The sequence below is a fragment of the Ctenopharyngodon idella genome, chromosome 20 (genome assembly GCF_019924925.1).
Source record: "Ctenopharyngodon idella isolate HZGC_01 chromosome 20, HZGC01, whole genome shotgun sequence".
Taxonomy (NCBI): Eukaryota; Metazoa; Chordata; class Actinopteri; order Cypriniformes; family Xenocyprididae; genus Ctenopharyngodon; species Ctenopharyngodon idella.
In genome coordinates this window covers 19,375,527-19,397,646 of record NC_067239.1, presented here as the reverse complement: position 1 = coordinate 19,397,646, position 22,120 = coordinate 19,375,527, and the positions used below count along the sequence as shown (strand labels likewise).

The 22,120-nt window shown below is 36.2% G+C and overlaps 2 protein-coding genes across 5 annotated transcripts; one reads left to right on the top strand and one right to left on the bottom strand.

Annotated features, from left to right (window-relative positions):
- Positions 1 to 534: 534 nt before the first annotated feature.
- On the top strand, positions 535 to 8,172 carry max (myc associated factor X). 4 transcript variants are annotated; one of them, XM_051874415.1, is made up of 5 exons: positions 553 to 773; positions 1,092 to 1,118; positions 4,866 to 4,973; positions 6,475 to 6,598; positions 6,757 to 8,172. In XM_051874415.1, exons 1-5 carry the CDS (start codon positions 738 to 740, stop codon positions 6,942 to 6,944), a joined length of 483 nt encoding a protein of 160 aa, XP_051730375.1. In that variant the 5' UTR covers positions 553 to 737; the 3' UTR covers positions 6,945 to 8,172. The 4 variants fall into 4 exon arrangements, with proteins under 4 accessions (XP_051730377.1, XP_051730376.1, XP_051730375.1 ...); XM_051874414.1 differs by having other exon boundaries at positions 6,460 to 6,598; XM_051874417.1 differs by lacking the exon at positions 1,092 to 1,118 and having other exon boundaries at positions 535 to 773.
- A 967-nt stretch (positions 8,173 to 9,139) lies between these two features.
- On the bottom strand, positions 9,140 to 21,309 carry fntb (farnesyltransferase, CAAX box, beta). The gene is made up of 12 exons (XM_051874413.1): positions 21,081 to 21,309; positions 20,046 to 20,110; positions 17,338 to 17,410; positions 16,352 to 16,443; positions 14,870 to 15,016; positions 14,688 to 14,771; positions 14,317 to 14,403; positions 12,150 to 12,279; positions 11,619 to 11,751; positions 11,342 to 11,453; positions 9,699 to 9,813; positions 9,140 to 9,609 (listed from the first exon to the last, which is right to left on the bottom strand). Exons 1-12 carry the CDS (start codon positions 21,177 to 21,179, stop codon positions 9,487 to 9,489), a joined length of 1,260 nt encoding a protein of 419 aa, XP_051730373.1. The 5' UTR covers positions 21,180 to 21,309; the 3' UTR covers positions 9,140 to 9,486.
- Positions 21,310 to 22,120: the final 811 nt, after the last annotated feature.

Below are 22,120 nucleotides of genomic sequence, written 5' to 3'. Positions count from 1 at the left end.
AAAATTTCATAAAAGTGAATGAAAAGGCTAATTTGACAACCCTTTCATGTTTTATTTTTTTTACAACTTGCTTTGTTTGTGTATATAAAATATATCAATAAGAAATCAAAATGGGTATTTCAGAAGAGTAACTAAATAGGGATTTATTTAGGAGTTTATTTAGATTTGTTTTAAACCTATTTAGGCTGTCTATTTAGTATGGACATGTGGTTTGTATTATTCTAATAGGCATAATAATAATAATGAAATAACAATATTAACAATGCACGAAAAGTTTTTAGTGTAGTATTACTTACAAATATTTGTAGTATTAGTAATCAGCGCATTAGTCACAAACAGCACTGACCACTTTCCACGTGTCTTGCTGGTTGCGTGACATAAAATGAACTTCAATTACCATGAGGCATTCCCAATAAAAGGGTTTTCCTTTAACGCGAAGTAGAGGCGAAACCCCGAAATGCTGCCTGGGTATTGTAGTTCTATATAATAGATTCGTTGTTACATCAACCGACCGAATAGTTCTAAAAAACAACAAGTCCCACAATGCTTTGCGCCGCAATCACAGACGTGACACGCCACGGTAAATGTCCGTGTGTAGGCGAGTCACGTGTGGAGAGTCCGTTGATCTCGTTTCGTGTAAGCAGTGAATCTCTCCTGTTTGTTCATTTGATTTGGGCCCCATTTCATGTTGTTTTCAAAACAACATTTCGTGTAGTTTTATCTATCTTCGCCGAAGAATGAGCGACAACGATGATATCGAGGTCGATAGTGATGTGAGTATAGTTATTTGTGTTTGTACTCTGCATGTTTGAGAATGAAACCTCTTCTATTTTCGATTCTTGAGCCTCAATACGAGGCTAGCCTGTTAGCTAGTTAGCCAACCTAGCGTTTGAAATTATTTTCTATCCAACTTAATGAGAATATCCAGCCAGATGAGTAATTACACACGGGGTCGAGTCTATACTTGTCTCCATATTTGTACATTTACGATGCTATGTACTAAAACAGTGCATTGCATCCATCAATAGCCAGTTAAGTATCACTCTTACAGCTGTAGCTACAATTGTACTTTCTGTTCTGTTTTCTTACAGGAAGAATCACCGAGATTTCACTCTGTGGTGCGTAATAAGCGGAGCAATTAATCCAGTTTAGCCTTTAATGCCGAAAATATCTTCTCTTTTTGAGATTAGCTACAATTTATTTCCGGGTAGGTACTGAACGGCCGTAACTAATTTGCATCGGTGGACGACAAAACAAGATAGAATCAAGCCTAAAAGGGGGTAGATGTGGTGGATTCGATGAACACGAGCAGTGGAGCACACAGTCTGCTTGTTTTGGGTCGGTTCAGGGAGTTCAGTGCTCGACAGCAGGGCACTTGCTGCAGGAGGGAGGGACGTGAGCGCAGGGCTTATAGAGAGCCGCATCTACAATGCGAGTGCGCGGCGCGACACGCTAGAACGCTCGCGTCATAATCAACGAACGAATTCTCTATACTCGAGCGTTCTAGTGTGTCGCAACGCTAGCAGGTGTACATGGCATATTATTGGACGATTTCCATGCGACTGCAGGGTTGTAATACATGCCTTTCACCCAAATGAGATCTTGTTTTTCTTAGATCACACTGTGTATGAATGAGCAACATTAAATATTAACCCTGAAACTATGGAACATCCCCCTTCTCAATTTTCAAAGTAATTTATTATTATTATTATACCAAATTATCAATACACATGCAAAACAGTGATAGAAAAGAGGAAAAAAACAAAAGTATATATAGAGCGAAATAATATAAATTATTTGTTTGTGTGAATTTATGGTTTGTAATTCAATCTAGATGTGTGAACTAATTAGGATAATTCTGTCATTTATGTATCATTATGCTGTTCCAAACATTTTTTTCTTTGAAATGTAAAAGATCTTTGGGAGAATGAGAAAAGATGCATGTAAATGTTGACTAAGTTTGTCAGTCCCTAATATTAATCGGTTTTAAATTTTCTATATTTTCTATTAAAGTAATACAGGTTTGGATCAGTGTGAAGGCGTTGATGATAATGATGCAATTTAAAAAAAAGTGAAATATCACTTTAAATTAACTGTAAAATTTCCAGTCCGGCCAGTGAATTAAGGCGCTTGGTTTCTGTCAAGCTTTCACGCCTTACAATTACTCATGCATTTGCAATAGGCTTTTTTTTTTTTTTTTTTAAATCACATTGTTTTTGTTTTTGCCATTATGACATCACGAAAATCCAAATTCCACAAGTGCAGCTTGGCTTGAATATCTTAAACGTGCATCTTTAATGAGAAATATGTAGAAATGCAGTTATATGCAGTTTTTTTTGTTTTTGTTTTGTTTTTGTACCCATTTCTGCACACAAGTCTTATATGTAACCCTAACCTGTTTGCTCAGCATGCACTCAGGCTTCTCTGTTTTTCTAGAGAATGGGTTTGTAGAGCCCTTCACACACTAGACTGAGACTAATTTTTCCTTCATTATGAAGTTTAACACTATAGTGTTATTTTCAGTCATTTTTTGGCTTCCCAACCAGTAAATGTTTTGATGTTAAAGGGATAGAAATTTCTGACATTTATTCACATTCATATCAGTCCAAACCTGCATGAGTTCTGTGGAACAAAAAGAAGATATTGTTGAAGAATGTTTCAGCTGTCCATATGATGGAAGTTAATGCAGTCCAAAATGACATTGGACCGTATTGACTTTAAATGAATGGACAAAAACATGTTATGTGTTCCACAGTAGAATGTCATACAGGTTTGGAACAACATGAGGGTGAGTAAATGATGATAGAAGTATTGTTTTTGTGTGAACTATCACTTTAAATAGTGAGTGGTCAGCCTTTGTAAGGTGTATTGGTAGGGTTCATAGTGGGATGTTTAAAATAGCACTCAGCACAAGCAGGGTTGTTTTTACTAGCCTTGAGTTTTCATTGGGTAGACTGGAGACACAAGGTCTACAACGTCCCCAAAGTCCTGTTTATCTCCCCCTTCTTTTTGTGCTGGGAGGAAATAGTTTTTTTATCAGGATGTTGAGATCATAAGACAACAGGGAGTGCATGTTGTTGTCTGTATTCCAAGAAAGTTTTCCTCTGCAATACTGCTTGTCATTTTGCTTTCTTTTATGTAATTTATAGCCCTTTATACCTTTTAATTTTACTTTTGCTTGTGCTTATTATTATGATGGAATTGTGGAGAAGCCATATGCAGAGTATAGTTTTTGCTATACTTGAGTGCAGAATAGCCCTTGACATGTTGAGCAGTCTGTCACCTCGCGTGCATGTAATTCAATCCTGACACTGGCAGTGTACAGTGTCACCTTTTAGTCATCAGACAGACAACCTGGATCTGCCAGCAACACTGTGGCCACACCTTGCCCTTCCAGGTGCTGTGTAGACATTGGAATGTTTTTGTGTTGCCCAGTGGCACTTCAGCATTTGGATAACTGCTTTCGTTTTGCCCCTTTTTTTCCACGGAATGCAAAAGAGGCTCTTGTTAATGAGTCACTGGATTTGAAACAGGTTTTACAGCTGTGCCTTTATGTAATAACAGTGTCTTGGCCAAGCCCGGTGACATTGGACTCCAGTGGCCATGTTGTTTTCTCAGCTTAACAGTCTCAGGGTACTAAAACCAGGCCTAACATAGAGACTTTTTGTAGGATAGTGGAATTGCAATCTTTTTTTTGTGTGTGTGTCTTATAAAAGCAGATATTTTAATACACACATTAGTATGTCTTAAACGGTTAGTTCACCCAAAAATTAAATTTAAGTACTCACCCTCATGTCGTTCCAAACCCGTAAGACCTTCGTTCATCTTCAGAACACAAATTAAGATATTTTTGATGAAATCCGAGAGATTTTTTTTTATTTTTTATTTTTTTATCTCCAATAGAAAGCAACGAAATTACCAAATTTAAGGTCCAGAAAAGTAAAGACATTGTTAAAATAGTCAACGTGACCACAGTGGTTTAACCTTAATGTTATGAAGCGACAATGATACTTTTTGTGCGCAAAACAAAAATAAGGACTTTATTCAACAACTTCGTCTCTACCCTGTCATTCTCTTGCGCAGTTTATGTTGAAGACATTGCAGAGCTTCCGTGTTCTACGTCAGAACACAGACTCAGTATTGGCCGGCTCCTGCTTCAGCATCACACACGTGTCGTGGTGCTCATGTGAACAGTGTCGGCCAATACTGAGCTGGCATTCTAACGTAAACAAGGACGCTCTGCAGTGTGTCTTCAGCGTAAACTGCTGAGGAGAATAACAGGGTAGAGATGAAATTGTTGAATAAAGTCATTTTTGTTTTGTTTTTGCGCACAAAAAGTATTTTCGTCACTTCATAACATTAAGGTTGAACCGCTGTAGTCACGTGGACTATTTTAACAATGTCTTTACTACTTTTCTGGACCTTGAATGTGGTAATTTTGTTGCTTTCTATGGGAGATAAAAAAAAATCTTTGGGTCTTACGGGTGTGGAGCGACATGAGGGTGAGTAATTAATGACGGAAATTTCATTTTTGGGTGAACTAACCCTTTAAATTAACTAAAGGAAGTTACAATTAATTGCGCATTAGCTAAGGATGTTCTGACAGGCATAGTCCAAAAGATGCAATAAAATAGACCTCACGCAACTTGTTTCTCTGACAAGTCTCTCAAAAATATTTTTATAATTGTCAATATCACTTCGTTAAAACAATAGAATATAATCAAGTTTTTGTTGACATTTAAAGGTCTACAATTAAATTAAAAAAGCTTTGTTGAACTGTAAATATTTCTTTATAAGTAACACTATTACCCAATGGCACCATGACAAGCGAAGAGGCTGAAGCCGTTGTGATTCTCTGATTGCAGGCAGACAAACGGGCACATCACAATGCGCTGGAGCGCAAACGTAGGGACCACATCAAAGACAGCTTTCACAGCCTTCGGGATTCCGTTCCCGCCTTGCAAGGGGAAAAGGTTGGTAAATGTCATTGGTAAAACCGTGAGGAACACAAGTAGGAATAAAAGATATTTGTTTTGTGTGGGTTTTTTTTATCAATGAACTGTCTACTGTGTTACGCTTTAAACTATTTGTTGAATATGATCAGTTTAAATGTTATCATGAGCTGATTAGCTTAGGATTTCCATGATGTTTTAAGTTGGAGCCGGGGTGTGAATGACAAGTGTTATAAGAATTGAGAGCAGAGTAGATCCAGACTGATTTATGTGATCCAAGTACAGGCGTGGTTCCAGGAAGCCATTACAAGGGGAAATGCGGTTTCTCCTTCCTCTTGTCTCGTATCTAAAATAGAGAGCTCAAGTGTGTAGTAGAAATAATTGTTTGACCCTTATGTTAGAACTACGCTGCTTCTAGGAATATTATGCAAAAGTGCATGGTTTTTGTTATATTTTAGTCTATTCAAATTTGAGTCACATGACTAGGAATGCATAATATTTGTTATGCAGTACAACATTTATCGGCTGATAAAAGTTTTTAAATTTACTGGTATCACTTGATATTGGCTGTTTAGCTGTTCTCTATTTTTGCATTTAGATTAAGTTAGCGTTATATGATGGCAAAGGTAAAGTTAATCTTAACCTAATTTAGTAACAATGTTAAATGTAATATTTAGTGACTCTCAAAATGAATATCTATTTTAATGCTTTACATTAAAATGTTGTGCATATCACTTGTAGCATTTAAAACCATTTGTAATTTTTTACAAATATTGTAGCGTTTTTATATCGTCTGTTTATAGCTTATCGGCCATATACCATGAGTATTTTTTTTTTTTTAACTTTTACAGTGTTGGCTGAAATTTTCCAGATTTGTAGCCATGGGAGTAGAATACGTAGGAGACGCGGGGAATGTGTCCCCCGCATTTTTAATTAAACGTAAATTTGTCCCCCACACTTTTTCGCGCAAGTGTGTTCACATAGAGGTTTTCATGAGCCAGTGTCAATAAATCTCGATTGAAATTCAGAGACAAGATAGTGTGATGTAAGCATTATGGAGCGTAAAACATTCGAATGAAATGTATGTTTCATTCATACTCAGCTGTAAGGGGCGCTCTCGCAGAAAGTCCAGAACGGACTCATAGAAGTAATAACTTATGACATTTTAGGAAATCCCTTATATGGACAAAGGTATCCAACTTTTACTGTAGCTGAATAAGCTGAAACGTGAAGACAATAAAAACACAATTGTGACAATATGGTTTATTAGTTTGTTTGTTTTTTAAGCATCTCTGTGTTTTCATAACTAGACAAAGGACAGATTAAACACTTGACTTTTCTGTTCACATTTACTTCAGAAATGATGTGTAGCTACCAAAAGAAGAGGTTTTTAAACTGTTTATGTGTTTATTGAGATTGTTTGGTTGAAATGGGTTTGGGGTTTGTGTATGTGATATGAAACTGCATTCCTTGCGTCAAATTCTAGTTTTTCATTTGTTGCTGACAGCAATCTATCAAACAGGCATCCCGAGCTCAAATCCTAGACAAAGCCACAGAGTACATCCAGTACATGCGACGGAAAAACCACACACACCAGCAGGACATCGACGACCTGAAGAGGCAGAACGCCCTGCTGGAACAACAAGGTGGGTGTCTCTGTGTTATTCCAGGCTTTTATTGGCTGTCATCTGGTCACGGTGATTTGTGCCAGTAGGTTTGTGTGCTAAAGAAAAGTCTAAATTGGCTGTTGTAGCTCTCTAAGCAAAAATTAAAGAACGTGTCATTTTGTTTCTTTATTTTCCAGTGCGGGCACTGGAGAAAGTCAAGGGGACCACGCAGCTTCAGGCCAACTACTCCTCTTCAGACAGCAGCCTATACACCAACCCCAAGGGCAGCGCTGTATCAGCCTTCGACGGTGGTTCCGACTCGAGCTCGGAGTCTGAGCCAGAGGAACAGCGTTCCCGGAAGAAGCATCGTGGGGAGGATAGCTAAATAGCGGATCCTCGGCCTGCTCCACAAAGTTCTCCTCTGAGGGGAGGGAGAGTCACAGCAATAGCCTGTTTCTTGTTGTATTTTGTGTACCTCAATCTCCCCAGACCACCTTGATCAATCTCTTTCAGTGAATGTCAACCCTCGATTCCACGCCTGAAGAAACCCCTTCGGCAGGTTTGCAAGGGCGAGGGACGCCAGTTACAGGAAGAACACTCATGGAGAAAACGGCTTGTTTTTACTCTCTCTCCCTCTCCGACTCTGTTCGTCCATCTTGCGTCCTGGCACACGCAACAACAAACGATTTAAACCCAAAATGAGGCAGCTTTGCAACTTAAGGACTTAATGCTTTTTTTTTTTGTTTGTTTTTTTTGTACCCTTGTCTGCAATCCATCCAGGTGGAATTTCTAAGGGGTGAATGAGGCGTACAGCTCCTAGCACTGCTAAAATATACATTTTTGTTGAATATCTTAAAGCCTGCTTAGAACTTACCCATAGCTGAATTGTCCCGAGTGGTTTGCCTTTCTAAATATTTGTTACTTTTCCATAAAGGAATGTTTTTGAAGCATTTATCAGTGTACCCCTTGTTAAAACTATGGGATGAGTGATGCGTTTTGACATGTTATTGATGAAATCCTCTATTTAAAAAAAGAAAAAAAGAAAAGAAAACCAACATTCTTTATGGGAAGGCTGCTGAGCTTGTGTTGTATTTGTTGTTTTAGCCTGATGTAGTAAAGTTTACAGGTTGGGGGGAAAAAAAAAAAAAGATTTTTTTTATTTTAAAAATGGGGGTTAAAAAGTGAAAAAGCATATATTTTGCATCTGTCATCTGAGCCTTCCAAACATGTATTTTATGTATTTCACTCCATATTGGGAATATAAATGTTCCAAATTATGTATCCCCCCCACAAAGCTAGTCAATATTGAAAGAGTAGATTCATGTCGTGACTTTTAAAGGTAAATGTTCTAAATGTTTATTGGAAATTTGGCCGCTGCACACCGCAAAAGTTGCATTTTGAGTGTCTAGGAGATGTGAGTGAGTGCGCGTGTGTGTGTGTATATCTTTTACCATATTTTCCACTTAGGATGTTAGTAAAACTGAGTAGGTCTTTCTTTGTCTGATTCTATTCCATGAAAATTACAGGTATGTTGTACATACTGCCAACAGTTGTCTTGCAAGTTGAGGCCTACCTTTACAATGAGAATATAAATAAAACTATTTTATCCTTTACTTATGCTGTGTGGTTCCTTTATACCAGTGGCTCTCAGCCTTTTTGACTCCATGGCTCCCCTTTGTCCACAAAAATATTTTTTGCAATTTCTAGCTGATTAAAAAATTTGAGCTTGGCATAGCTATACAAAGGTATATTCATAAATATTTTTTTTTATTTGATCATTTACTCACCCTCATGTATCAAACCTGTACGACTTTAATACGATTTTTTTAGTATATTGATGCTAAGCTCAAAAAATAAAATAAAACTGACGAAATAGTGGTCCATATTATTTGTGCACTGTAATCAAAGTTCTTATAACAGCTTTGTGTAAGGAATTGAAAATGTACATAGTTATTCATTGAAAATGTTCCCCTCCATCATAACTCTTAAATCTAATTTGTACTTCTGCATATTTAAAGGTACAAATCAGGAGATGTGAATGACCTTTACTCACCCTATTTGAATAAACAAATTTGGATGAGAAAAAATTATAGAATCAAATAATAAAAAAACAGCCTCAGTCCTCATTCACTTAAATTTATAGAAAACAACGTCAACATTCTGCTGAATCACTCCTTTTGTGTTCCACAAAAGAAAGTCATACGGGTTTGAAAAGACATAAGAGTGAGTAAATAATGACAGAACTTTCATTTTAGGATGAACTGTTCCTTTAATGTAATAAGATGAAATCCCATTCTGTTTTGATACTTCATACCAGCATATTAAGATTAAAAACATGATGGATGAATTATTGAATACAGTTGTAATGCTCATTAAACAGCACAATGATAAAATGTAAACTGTACTGAGCATTTGTTGTACCAAGTCTATTTTCACATATTTGACAGTTACGATATTTGTTTCAGTCATATCTGTCAAATAGCACTAATTAATTAGAGAGGACAGAAATTAAAGTGAAATGATCGACTGCTCATAGTGAGTATAGATCATACATAATACACCAACCGGGAAATAAAAACAAACTTTCATCCAAGTCTTTATTTCTGTCCAGAACCTACTTCCACATGCACTCTGGGAAACATATGCCAAAGCCCAAAATAAGCTGGTATATGCAATAAAATATCGATTAATGACTGGTGCATGAAAAACACCTTGCCTAGTCAGTCTCTACTGTTTTCCCTGGCTAAAATCCATAACCCAATGCTGAAGCTGTAGTATATCAGGCCCTCGGAGTGTTTCCCCACCTGTAGATGCTGTACAGACCACAAAAGGACATTTGGGTACAGCATTTACAGAAGATGCTTCTGCCTTAGGTCAAGCTAGCTCAAATTCCCAAAAATGTTTAAAATAAAAAAAAGAGGAAAAGTCTATGACTGGTCCATCGCACTTGGCGTAGCTCCCGCCTGAAATGGAACAGGTAACCGGTGGAAATGTTCAATCGCTTTGGCGACCTTCTCTGGACAGATGTTGTAAACTGGATGAGTTGGTGCCTGAAAAGAAGAAATATGAGAACATTTGGTTATATTAATGCATTATTCTCAATGTGGGTGGACTCAACTGAATTTTTAGTATCTCTTACCAGTCTGTTCTCGTCTCGACCGAGGATCAGCTCGTTATGGAGGTCTTTGCTTCCAAAATGCTGTGCAATTGAGAGTCCGCTCAGACAGTAGCATGTGTGGTAGAAATCTCTAGACCTGTGGGGATTCAATAATACACTACTATGAAAGTCTGCTGTGGTCTGTATAGTTAGTAAATGGACAAAATATTCAAGACAATTGTATTTTTAAAATTTTAAAGTTCATTTTAATTTAACTTTGATCCTTACAGTTAAACAAGATAAATGTAATGGTCTACAACAGGCCAATGGATTGTTATGATCTATCCATCTAGACATTTGTCTTTTTGTTCGTTACTGTAAAAGGATACGTCAAATCATTCAGACCCGTCTGTGATGTGAACCGCTTTGACTGATTCATTGAAAAGAATCAAATTCAAAAGATGATTCGCTCACAAACTGGAAAGTTTTGCTCCACACAAACTCTAGACAAGAGAAATATCTAGCAGATTACTGTTTCAGAGCAGAGCAGAACTAAATGTTTATTTATGATAGAAATTTACATGAATTTTATTTAATTCCATGACTAGATTTTTTACTCAATTATAAAATAATTTTTCTCCGTAATTGGAAATGCAGCTACAATAGAAAACATCTTTCCTCATATAGATCTTTGAATTAATGGATTAAATATTTATTGTAAATATATAATTATCTAAACATTTCATAAATACATTTTCTCTTTCAAGAAGACAACAAAATTATTATATCCTTAGTGGTTCTAAACCAGGGGCCCATTAAGGGGTCTTAGCAAAGTTCTTAAGGGGCCTCATGATGACTTAAAATGATTTAAAACGAGACAAAACAGGCAGTAAAATAAGCTAAAACAACTCAAAACACAACAATTCTTATTTTTAGTTCACTGTTTTTAATTCTTGTTTTTTTTTTTTTTCCTTTGAAGAACCAGGATTCCTGCTGTGTAGAAAAATCTGGATATATGTGTTAGCATAAATGTTTTAGACCTGAAAATGTAATGTATAAAAATACCCATGGAGATTTAAATTTACATTTTATGAATTCTTCAGGTTGTGCCAAGCTCTAAAATATTTTATCGGTAGAAACTGTAAGTAAAAAATATTTTTAAAGTCGGCATGAAATGGAAGTTGCGATTGTTGTTTTTTTCCCTATTGTGACTTCTATCCGAATGAAATGACTTCTGAAATGAGAAAAAAAAAAAATGTAGGGCGGGGCTTGATTTCGTGCTTCGGGAATTGATTGGATCATAGGAAGGTAGCCCCGCCCTCACGTCATATTTGATTAAAGATTATGAGAGCACATGAATTTTAGAAAAAGAATGAAGTGCACAGATAAATCATTTATAATAAATAGTACAATATTACATAAAAAAATAAGATTGATCATTTTGATTCCAAGGTGACTTTAAAAATCCTTATCCCTAATCCTTATCCACTAAATCACAAACAACTGTAAAAGTTATGAGGTATTCAAATATTTTTGGGGACAGCAGGGGTCCTTGGAGTCAAAAAGTTTGAGAATCACTGCTTTATTTGACACATTACTGGTGATATTATTACAAAATGATAGACTCTTATGTATATGTGTATGCATTTGTGTGTGTGCGTGTGAAGTGTAAGAGCTGTACTCACTTGCCCGGTTTGTCCAGAAGGCCTCCACCAGGATTCTGGCAGCAGAGGAGGATGTATTCCTGCAGGGCCTTTCTCTCAAACATCCAGCTACTCACACTCAGCGTTGAGTCTCCTATACACACAGTATTATTTTCTTTATAGGTTAAAGTACCACATATATGACACTAGACCCCAATATATCCATGTTGGGTTTAAATTTTGACACAAAGTACATGGGGGGGAGAAACGTGAACATTGTAGTATTTTTAATCACTTTATTATCTCTACATGTTTTCACCTTCTTTAAAAAGAGCCCTGTGGAGTAACGGTAATAGTCCTGCTTGCCAAAAGGAGTAACAACCATCCACCAGCTTGTTACAGCGGCCTTGAAATCCACCTTCAAAACGCATTTGTTTGCTGGTTACCCAGCGCTAATGAAGGAAAAAGAGAGAAAAGCCTCCAGTTTACAGGTTTACAAGTATCAGCATAGGAATATCATTAGTGCTGCTGCCTTTTCGTTAAGAAAAATCTGCTTGTGCACTGGGACTGTAAAACACCCTAATGTCAATGTCTGCCAAAGACCCTCGAGATCTGCTCATCTAAGCATCTACAACATTGCGGCACACTAATGTTAATATTTCCAAGCATGTTTAGTGTCCCTGAGGAACCAGTAATGAGATGCTTCTCCTCCAACGTTTAGAATACACACAACTGACCTTTAACGCATCTCATAAACCTCAGTTTATTCACTCTAATGGACAAGAAGATTCAGGTTAAATGAAAGGTGGACGTGTAGCAAAAGCAAAACAAGGCAAGACAAAGGACTTACTAACAAGGCTTTGAGATCCAGCATGTGTTCTTTGCCCAGTATAACTAGGGCAGCAGTACCACAGAAGGTGTAGCCACCATGTGCCTCAAGTCCTGGTACTCCACCTAAACCGCCCTCCCAGTTCTGACAGCTGAAGTTCAAAGGAAAGCACAACATCTTAGTATTTATGGGTCATTCTCAGAAATATATTGTGCTGTGTCTGAGATTTAACTCTTTTAGGGACTGTTTACACAAAAAGGTAAATGTTCTAAATGTTTATTTTTGCCTAAAATGTGAGACATAGGACAGAGAAAAAATGGTCTAGAGATGCGTTTTAAAAAAGTTTAACATCTTTATACTTGCGAATGACAAGCTGTTCTACATGCAATAGACCCGAAAGACACAAGCGCAACGGTCCATCTAGACTCTAGAGCATGTTTACATAGAAAAGCAATGGAAAAGCAGATCAGTAGAATGTAAAAACATGTTCTGTGTGAACAGCTTTTTAGAGTGCAATAAATAAATAAATAATATATTTTTTTAATGTTTCTTTTTGCATGCTCTGATTCATAACTATTACATTTTAACTGCTATATATGGATATTAAAATGTTTTTTTTGTTTTTATAATGCAGAATTTGTTTTTCTGTTTAGCCCTGTTATGTGGGTTGACATCAAATTTCAGGGACAAACTGCATATTTATTTAAATCACAGCTAAAAAACAGAGGTATATAAAAACTAATAAAATTTACAAAACAAAATGACCAACTAAAATAAAATGTGAATGGAAAATATAAAAATAAAAGCTAATTCAAAACATAAATAAATACTATAATAGTATATAAATAATACTAAAATAACAGTAGCTACGTTTACATGGACACCTTTTGTTTCAATCGGAATGAATTAATTCCGATTGATGAATCCAAACGTAGTGTTTACATGAACGCTAAATAAAGTGGTGGGGTTGGTGTGCGTGTTTATACTGTACGTCACAATCTTAAAATCGGAATTGATTTTTTTAATATACAGATCCATACGCATTTGCACATACACTGTAAAAAATTATTTTCATGATTTGTTAACAACATTTTTTCTTTTGTCAAATCAACTTCAATAATTAATGTGGTTCAGATAACATAATATTTTGAGTTTCTGTTGATTAAACCAATCGCCTTCATTGTATTAACTCAAATTTTTAATTTAAGGCAACCAGTTAACTTTTTAAGTTTAACCAACAATTCTTTTTTACAGTGTACTATTCTCCTACATTGCTTCTTTTCTTTGTTTTAAAGAGCAGACTTAATAATTTTCTATTTCGGGTCCTGATCAGGAGACAACAAGCACATTGTGCCGTGCTGCTTATATTTATCAAGCAGTAAAATTCCCCAAATTCCTGCACCCAGAACAAGCCATCTGTGGATGAGAGTCCGAAACAAGGACTGGTGGGACAATGTTGTCCTGCTCCACTTTAAAATTTTAGAATGACACAACACTCAGTACTCAGTCTGCGTTCTGACGTAGAACATGGAAGCACTGCACTGTTTACACTACGTCAACAACGTAGGAGACTGACAGGGAAGAGAAGAGATTGTTGAATAAAGTCGTTATTTTTGTTTTGTTCTTGTGCACAAAAAAGTATTCTCATCACTTCATAAAACTAAGGTTGAACCACTGTAGTCACGTGGACTATTTTAACGATGTCTTTAGCACCTTTCTGGGCCTTGACAGTGGTAATTAAATTGCTATCTATGGAGGAGTCACATTATCACCTGCTCAACTTTACAGACGATGACTGGAAGGAAAATTTTAGAATGACACGACATTCATTTATGACACTTCATTAAACAACAACAGCTTGTTCTACGCGTCATACGTCATTACGCCATTTCTACATCATTGCACATGCGCAGTTCTTTCCAGTTTCGGGTTTCAATACGATCAAGTGTGTACATGTCCTCTCAATCAGATTAGAAAAGTTTTAAACCACCCCTTACAATCTATCACAATTTTAATCGGATTTGGCCAATTCATTCTGACTGACATGGTTACATGTGACTTTTTTTTATTCCAACTGTGCTACTAGTCGGATTATTAGGGTCCATGTAAACACAGCTACTGACCCCAACATAATCTGAATGTAACTGAAATGGCACATGTTTTGAATAGAGAACATGGAAGGAGTTACCTTAGAATCCAATTGTGCGTCCCATCAAACAGGGTGGGAGTGATGATATTAGTGAGTGATGCCACAGAAGCTGCACAATATGCACTCCTATCAGATCAGACACACAAGAGCAAGCCAGAGTCAACAGGCAGACTACGATAACATCTATGCATGTTAATAACCACGGGTTACATTAGAGTAAGACTGAAAGCCTGTAGGATCAGCAATGACCTATGGTAAACATAAAGAATTTTTCTAGCACTAATCTGTCTGTTGGGAACAGTAAAAGTTCACTCCTGAAAAATGCCTGAGTATAGTAACATCAGAACATGGAGAATAAAGAGATGTATGGCTGTTGTGAAGATGCTTCAGGGTATGTTGACAGAACTCACCTGACGTCCACCTCCCCGCCCACATGCATCACAAAGGAGCCATCTGGCTGCTTCACAGAGTACAGGAAGTCCAGGAGCTTCTCTCTGATGGGGGAGGGGGCAAACAGAATGTGTTACTATGGCAATATAATCCACACAACATCTGAAGGTAAACAGGCGATAATACAAAGCAAACATGAAACCTGTTGATGACTTTGTAAGCCTCCTCTGTACCCAGAATGCAAAGAGCGTTGACAGCTGCGTAGGTAGGTGCCAGGTGAGCGTGCTGACCCGGACCTCCACCAAAGCCACCTTTCGGGCTCTGACATCTGGCCAGAAACTGGCACACACTAGCAGACAACATTCATGATTGTGATACATTTACATCAACAGGCATGTAAATGTATGAGAAGAACTAAAAATTCAAGCAAAAAGCCAGAAATTCACTATAGAAATTACTTTCATTTATTTTCATGTTATGACCAATAACTGATAAATGATATATTAAAAATCTAGTTAATCTAAGTTAATTTAGGCATCACAACATTATAATGCACAGTATAAGAAATGAAAATTCATTTTGATATTTGCTAAAGATTTAAATAAATGTTAAATAAGTGTTTTTAAAGTTTAGTGAGTGTTAGATGATGGTAAAGGTAATCTAAATGTAAAAACAGAGTAAATGAGCATGCATAATTTAATTTGCAATATCAACTGATACCAATTAATTAAAAAATATATGGTATGGTAGTGATATATTGTGAATCCCTATTATTATGATTGAAAATACAATTATACTAAATTTATTCCAATCTCTAATTTGACTGCTATTAAAGTCAAAAGAGATAATTCTGTTTGGTGTCAACTATAGCTTTAAGAAAAAGCATAAACATTAAAGAACACATTAACATTCACAGCAAAAAAATGACTTACACTGCTCATGAATTCACCTCTTTAATACTTTAACAGTCATTTGAATATGAGATTTTTATTCCAGTCTATTTCAAAGTCATAACCACCTAAGATATAAAGCAGGGGTGGCGAACTCCGGTCCTGGAGAGCCTCAGTCCTGCAGATTTTAGCTCCAACCCTGATAAAAACTTGACTATAGCTTTCTCAGAGATTGTATATTATAGGGAGATGAGAGGGTCTGTATCTCTTACCATTGGAGAAAGCGTAACGGCTAACTTAATCACGTGCGGCACATCTCAGCCTATTGTGTAATGGCAGTGACATCAGTGCCCGCCGTTCAAAACTCCTTCCCTGCGTACCGCCTATGCGTACCGCCAGAGCCGGAGCATTAGCATTAGTCGTTACGCTTTTTTGGCTAAAGGTTGCAGGCTTGCCTTCCAGTGGCTTTGGCTTTCTAGCAACCCTTCAGACCTTGATTAGCTTGTTCAGGTGTGTTTGATTAGGGTTGGAGCTGAACTATGCTGGACTGTGGCTCTCCAGGACCGACGTTTGCCACCCCTGATATAAAGGTTTTAACCCCAGCAGCTATAAAGCGATCTTAGCATAGTTTGCATTGAGAAAGAATGCATCAGTGTCACAGCTTGACGTAACTTTGACATTATCTGTAGTGGTCACATTAAGACCAGAATATTAACTGGGTAAGGGGACCTAAACACCTGCCTCCATGCCACGTGTACACTGATAATGATGTGCAGAGAAGGGCTGGTACTCACTCTGAGGCAACAGCTGTCGGCACAGGCTCCTCTAGCAGCTCCAGACTATGCAGGATCCAATAGCAGAGCCAAGGCCGGCTGGCATCCAAACACTGAAGCCAGACAACATGCAGATTCAGCAGCCATTACCAGAACTCTTACACAGAGCTGCTCTGGAACATGCTGTTCTCGTACAAAATACACAAAAACTAGAAGCATGGTGTTCTCTCTCTCCCACCCACTCACATACACAAGTAATGTATCACATGGTTTTAAAAATAAAATGCAAGGCTGTAGATCCTTAATGGCCTTGTGTAAACCAGTTTTGTGTGTTTGTTTTAGTAACAAAACTTTAAAAAGAAAAAAAAAAATTGTCATCATTTACTCACCCTTTTGCGTTTCAAACATGTATGACTGTATGAATTTTTAACGTCAAACCCAAAATGAGCTATTTAGCAGAATATCTAAGCTGCTCAATGTAAATATTGTATTGTCATGAAAATATTACTTGGATTGTTTTCTTTTAAGTTTAAGTTTTTGGTACCTTGTCTGTCAATGAAAAAAAAAAAATTATTTGTGGTTATTCTACTGATTTTCAACTAGTGTTTATAAAGGAGAATGAAACAGTAAAAATGTCAGTATCTGTAAATGTTAAATTATGTAATTATGTATTTATTATTATTCATAGCCTCTTGCTCTCCCCTGGTTTGAAAACATTATGCTACATAACATTTTTGTTCTTTTCATACACTCTAAAAAATTCTGAGTTGTTTCAACTTAAATTTGGGTCAAATATGGATAAATCCAACAGTTGGGTTAAAAATTTAACCCACTGATTGAGTTTGTCCCTATTTGACCCAAATTTGGGTTGAAACAACCCAGAATTTTTTAGAGTGTACAGGTCAGGAACAACATAAGGGTGAGTAAATAATGACAGAATTGTCATTTTTGGGTGAACTAACCCTTTAAGTTTTTTTTTTTTTTTTTCCCCAAAAGACATTGTTTACCTCATATGCATCAGATAGATGGCGTAAACCTTTCTTCAGATAATGATAGTGTTGTTCCCTCAGTAAAGCGGGCCTGAAAAAACAGTGTGTAGAGTCATCCATTTAATCATTTTATTAGAATCTAGCTATTGCAAATTATGTTATAAATCATTTTTGCATTAAAATATCTCCTTATTCACAAAATGACAAATGATCAGTTTCAACTTTTACCAAGATTCATAATAGCTCACTAAAAGGCAACAACTTATTTGTACAAAGCAAGTTCAACCACTGAGCTGACATCCTCCAATTATCCCCATCAAAGGAAGTGGCAGTGTTAAAATGATAGAGTCAGTGAGTCAGAACACGGCCTACACGCAGTATGCTTCACTTCAGTGCTGGCCGCAGAGGTGCTGGGGCACGTCTAATTTGAGGTTATCTCAGCTGAGAGAACAGACCATTAACCCTTGTTCTTTCCATCCTCTGCTTCTCTCTACTGAGCCAAAGAAAGCATTGCATTCATTACATTTGTGACCAGCTGATCAGAGCGACGTATGTTTCAAGTTTCATGTAAAGTAACGCTGAAGTTGATAAATTAGCAGTGTTTTCTTCGCAGGATAATTAATTTGTCCTTTCATGCCTGAAATTAAAGGGTTCACCCAAAAATGAAAATTCTGTCATTAATTACTCACCCTCATGTCGTTCCACGCCCATAAGACCTTCGTTCATCTTCGGAACACAAATTAAGATATTTTTTATGAAATCCGAGAGCTCTCTGACTCCTCCATATACGGCAATTTAATTACCACTGTCAAGGCCCAGAAAGGTATTAAAGACATCGTTAAAATAGTACATGTGACTGCAGTGGTTCAACCTTAATTTTATGAAGTGACGAGAATACTTTTTGTACACAAAAACAAAACAAAACAAAAATAATGACTTTATTCAACAATCTCTTCTCTTCCATGTCAGTTTCCTACGCAGTTGACGTAGTAAACACAGTGCAGTGCTTCCATGTTTATGTCTGAACGCCGGCTCAATATTGGCCAACGCTGTACACGTGAGCAGCATGACGCATACGTGTGATGCTGGCGCAGGAGCCGACCAATAATGACTCAGCGTTCTGACATAAACACAGAAGCGCTGCACTGTGCTTACTGCGTCAACTGTGTAAAAAGACTGACATGGAAGAGGAGAGATTGTTGAATAAAGTCATTATTTTTGTTTTGTTTTTGTGCACGAAAAGTATTCTCGTCACTTCATAACATTAAGGTTGAACCACTGCAGACACGTGGACTATTTTAACAATGTCTTAGTACCTTTCTGGGCCTTGACAGTGGTATTTAAATTGCTGTCTATGGAGGATTTCATCAAAAATATCTTAATTTATGTTCCAAAGATGAACGAAGGTCTTACAGGTTTGGAACGACCTAAGGGTGAGTAATTAATGACAGAATTTTCATTTTTGGGTGAACTAACCCTTTAACTCTAACTGAACTGACAGTCTGTCAGTTCAGTTAGCCAGCTACACTACCATTCAAAGGTTTAAGGTAAAAATTTTAATGTTTCACCAATTTATTTTATAAAAAAATACAGTAAAAACAGTAATATTGTAAAATATTATTACAATTTAAAATAACTTCTCTAATTTAATATATTTAAAATGCAATTTATTCCTGTCATGGCAGAAATGAATTTTCAGCATCATTACTCCAGTCTTCAGTGTCACACGATCCTTCAGAAATCATTCTAATATGCTGATTTGGTGCTCAAGAAACATTTCTTAATATGATCAGTGTTGACAACATTTGCGCTGCTTAATATATGTAGAAACCATGTCTTTTTAAGATTCCTTGATAGAAAGTTAATTTTTTTGAAGCATTTATTTGAAAAAGAAATCTTTTGTGACACTGTAAATGTCTTTACTGTGACTTATGATCAATTTAATGCACCCTTATATAATTTAAATATTCATTAATTTAAAAGAAAACCCTACTGACCTTAAAGTTTTGAACAGTAGTGTATATAATTATTACTTATGTAAAAAAAAAAATAATAATAATAATAATAATATATATATATATATTTACCATTAACTGCATCACAAGAACCTCATATCATCATATTGATATTACACACAATAAATGGCATCATCACCTGAACATGTATCTATTCCCAGAATAACTGTTTGTAGTGCTTATGAGTGTGTTTTTCCACAGTTTTTTCATTGGAGTGTGAAATTAAAAAAGTTGTGGCATATCTGGATATGTGGCAGAACAGCTTATGTGCAACTACAGCAACTCGTCCAAATGTTTTGGTTACACAACCTTTGTCCTCCAGACTGAATATATCAGTTTCAATCACATCTGGGTTTCTTATTACTTCTCTCGGTATAGAGGAAATAAGTTACACAGATACGAAGACATCATGCTGTGGCGAAAGGTGAAAATTAGCTGTACCCGAAGCAAATTTCACTGGTATATAGACTTTAGGCTTTTCTGCATATGATGTGATACTGCAAAGTAATAAAAATGAAAACTAATAAATACAACTATGCTACAAGACATACTCAGCAGACACAAGCAGAGGACAATCTGATGGTGGTTTTGCTGCCAAAGACATCGTCACAGACAAAATATGTTCTTGTACAAAATAACAGAGATTATTGTCCAAAAGCAGCACACCAAAAATACTGTGGTAATGGCCAGAGAAGGCTGAACTTTACTTACTGCGGCGAGGTGTGAATTTGCTGGTAAACACTGTATACCTCTTGAATACTGCATTCAACTTTTTTCTGGATTCAATGATAAAACAGGAAACAAAAATGTGGAGGTGAGATAACCAAACAGAAAATGTGACAAAGACAAGCAAAATGACATGCAGACAGAAGGATCCACTGTGGTTGATGCTGACTGTGCGCATATGAGTGGCTGACATCACATTCTGTTCAGCGCGTCAAACAAAAGACACAAAAATAGTCAACTTTATTTTGAAAATCTTAATCAGTGCTTGAAAATTTCTATGTAAAATTCTGAGGTAAAATAATAATTAAAAAAATAATTTAAAAATAATAAAATATTTAATCATATAACTTATTTATGTATATATATATAATATATAAAAATATAATTTTAATTCATACATAATTTCAAAAGTCTTTGAAGCAAATTAACTATACATTTTCTATGTATTGGTGCTAAGATTTCTAAATAAATATACATGTAAATAAATATCACCTTTCACTTTATAACTTCTCATGTTAAGTGTCAACCACCCATATAATAATGCAGGTCATACATTACAGTGCAACATAACATTAACCAGTGAAGTATAAGCAGATTCTCAGTGTTGTACAATATTCCACATTGTTCTTGACAGGGTAATGTTCAAAAACGTTTATAAAGGGATACTACACTCAAAAATGAAAAGTCTGTCATTATTTACACACTCTCATGTTGCTATTCCTAACATGACCTTTTGTTTTTTTACTACAATGTTGACAACATATCAGTTTTTGGTGAACCATCCTTTTAAATTAATCTATAATATTTACAGCGTGTAACAGTCAGAACTAAAGGAATACGTACTGGGTGTCGCAGTGGTATTAGTATAATCATATTCTGCACGTGCAGAACACAAAGCATCATTCTCGGTGTGCACTACCGTATCCTTCTTTAGCACAGTGGAGCACAGAAGCAGAGCAAATAGACAGTTAGCTCTGCGCTAGTACCAATTAGCTAACTAATACTAAGAGTTAAGCTCACCTGTTCTTTCGAGGTCACCGTTTGCACGCCGTCATCGTTAAAAAGCTCAGAGGAATGTGATTCATAAAAACATCGCAGAGGTGGAGACGCCTCTTCCATGATTTGGTTTGAAAACACATGCACTCAAAGGGAACAGTTTTCCAGCAGAGCAAGTGTCAAGATAGCGTGGGCGGGGTTTCCTCAATGGAGGCCAGTGACTTAGAACTCAAGTACGGGAAGCCTGAAAGCACATTTGAGAAAGTGGTAGTGGTGCGAAGTTCTCCTAAACGGTTCTCTCAAACAGTTCGTTTCAATGAAACGGTTCAAAAAAAGATCTAGTGATTCTTTTACGTCATGACGTAATACGCATCACGCCGTACATAACGTCCCTTGCGTGACATCAATATGACATCAATTTATTCTTATTTGTATTTATTATTAAGAGGCTACATTTGTTTAAATCATGTCTGTTTATCATTTTATTTATTTAATTTGTAATTTTATTAATTCGTTTATTGCTTATGTGTGTGTTTTCTTTTCATGCGTGTGTATATTTACCATGGGAAGTTTTGTAGATGCTCTTGTCCTGGAGTTTAATAATAATCTTTGTTTCCTCAATAATAATAATAATAATAATAATAATAAATAATAATTGTTTGGCATATTATATGCCCAAAACTTTTAAAGTAATACACATATTGCTGATTATTACTTTTTCTGATAATGTTTTATTAATAATTACATTTATTTTAATCCCTTGTGAGTTGTGTCCCAGTTTAGTGTCCGTGATTCAGCTCATACAAACAGGTATTTAGAGTCCTAAATATAACTTACTTAAATATAATTTACATTAAACAATGCTAAAATTAATTTACACCTTCTGGCTGAAAACATGTTTGCACATTATAATAAAATTCTACATATTAAAACAAACTCTATGTCGGATGTGTCTCAAACAGACGGTTACTAGCGGCTCAAGTGATTCAAGAAGCTCTTGAATCACTTGAATCACTCTGGTTAATTCAATCCGAATCGTGAGCGAATCGTTCAGTCCGGTTTTG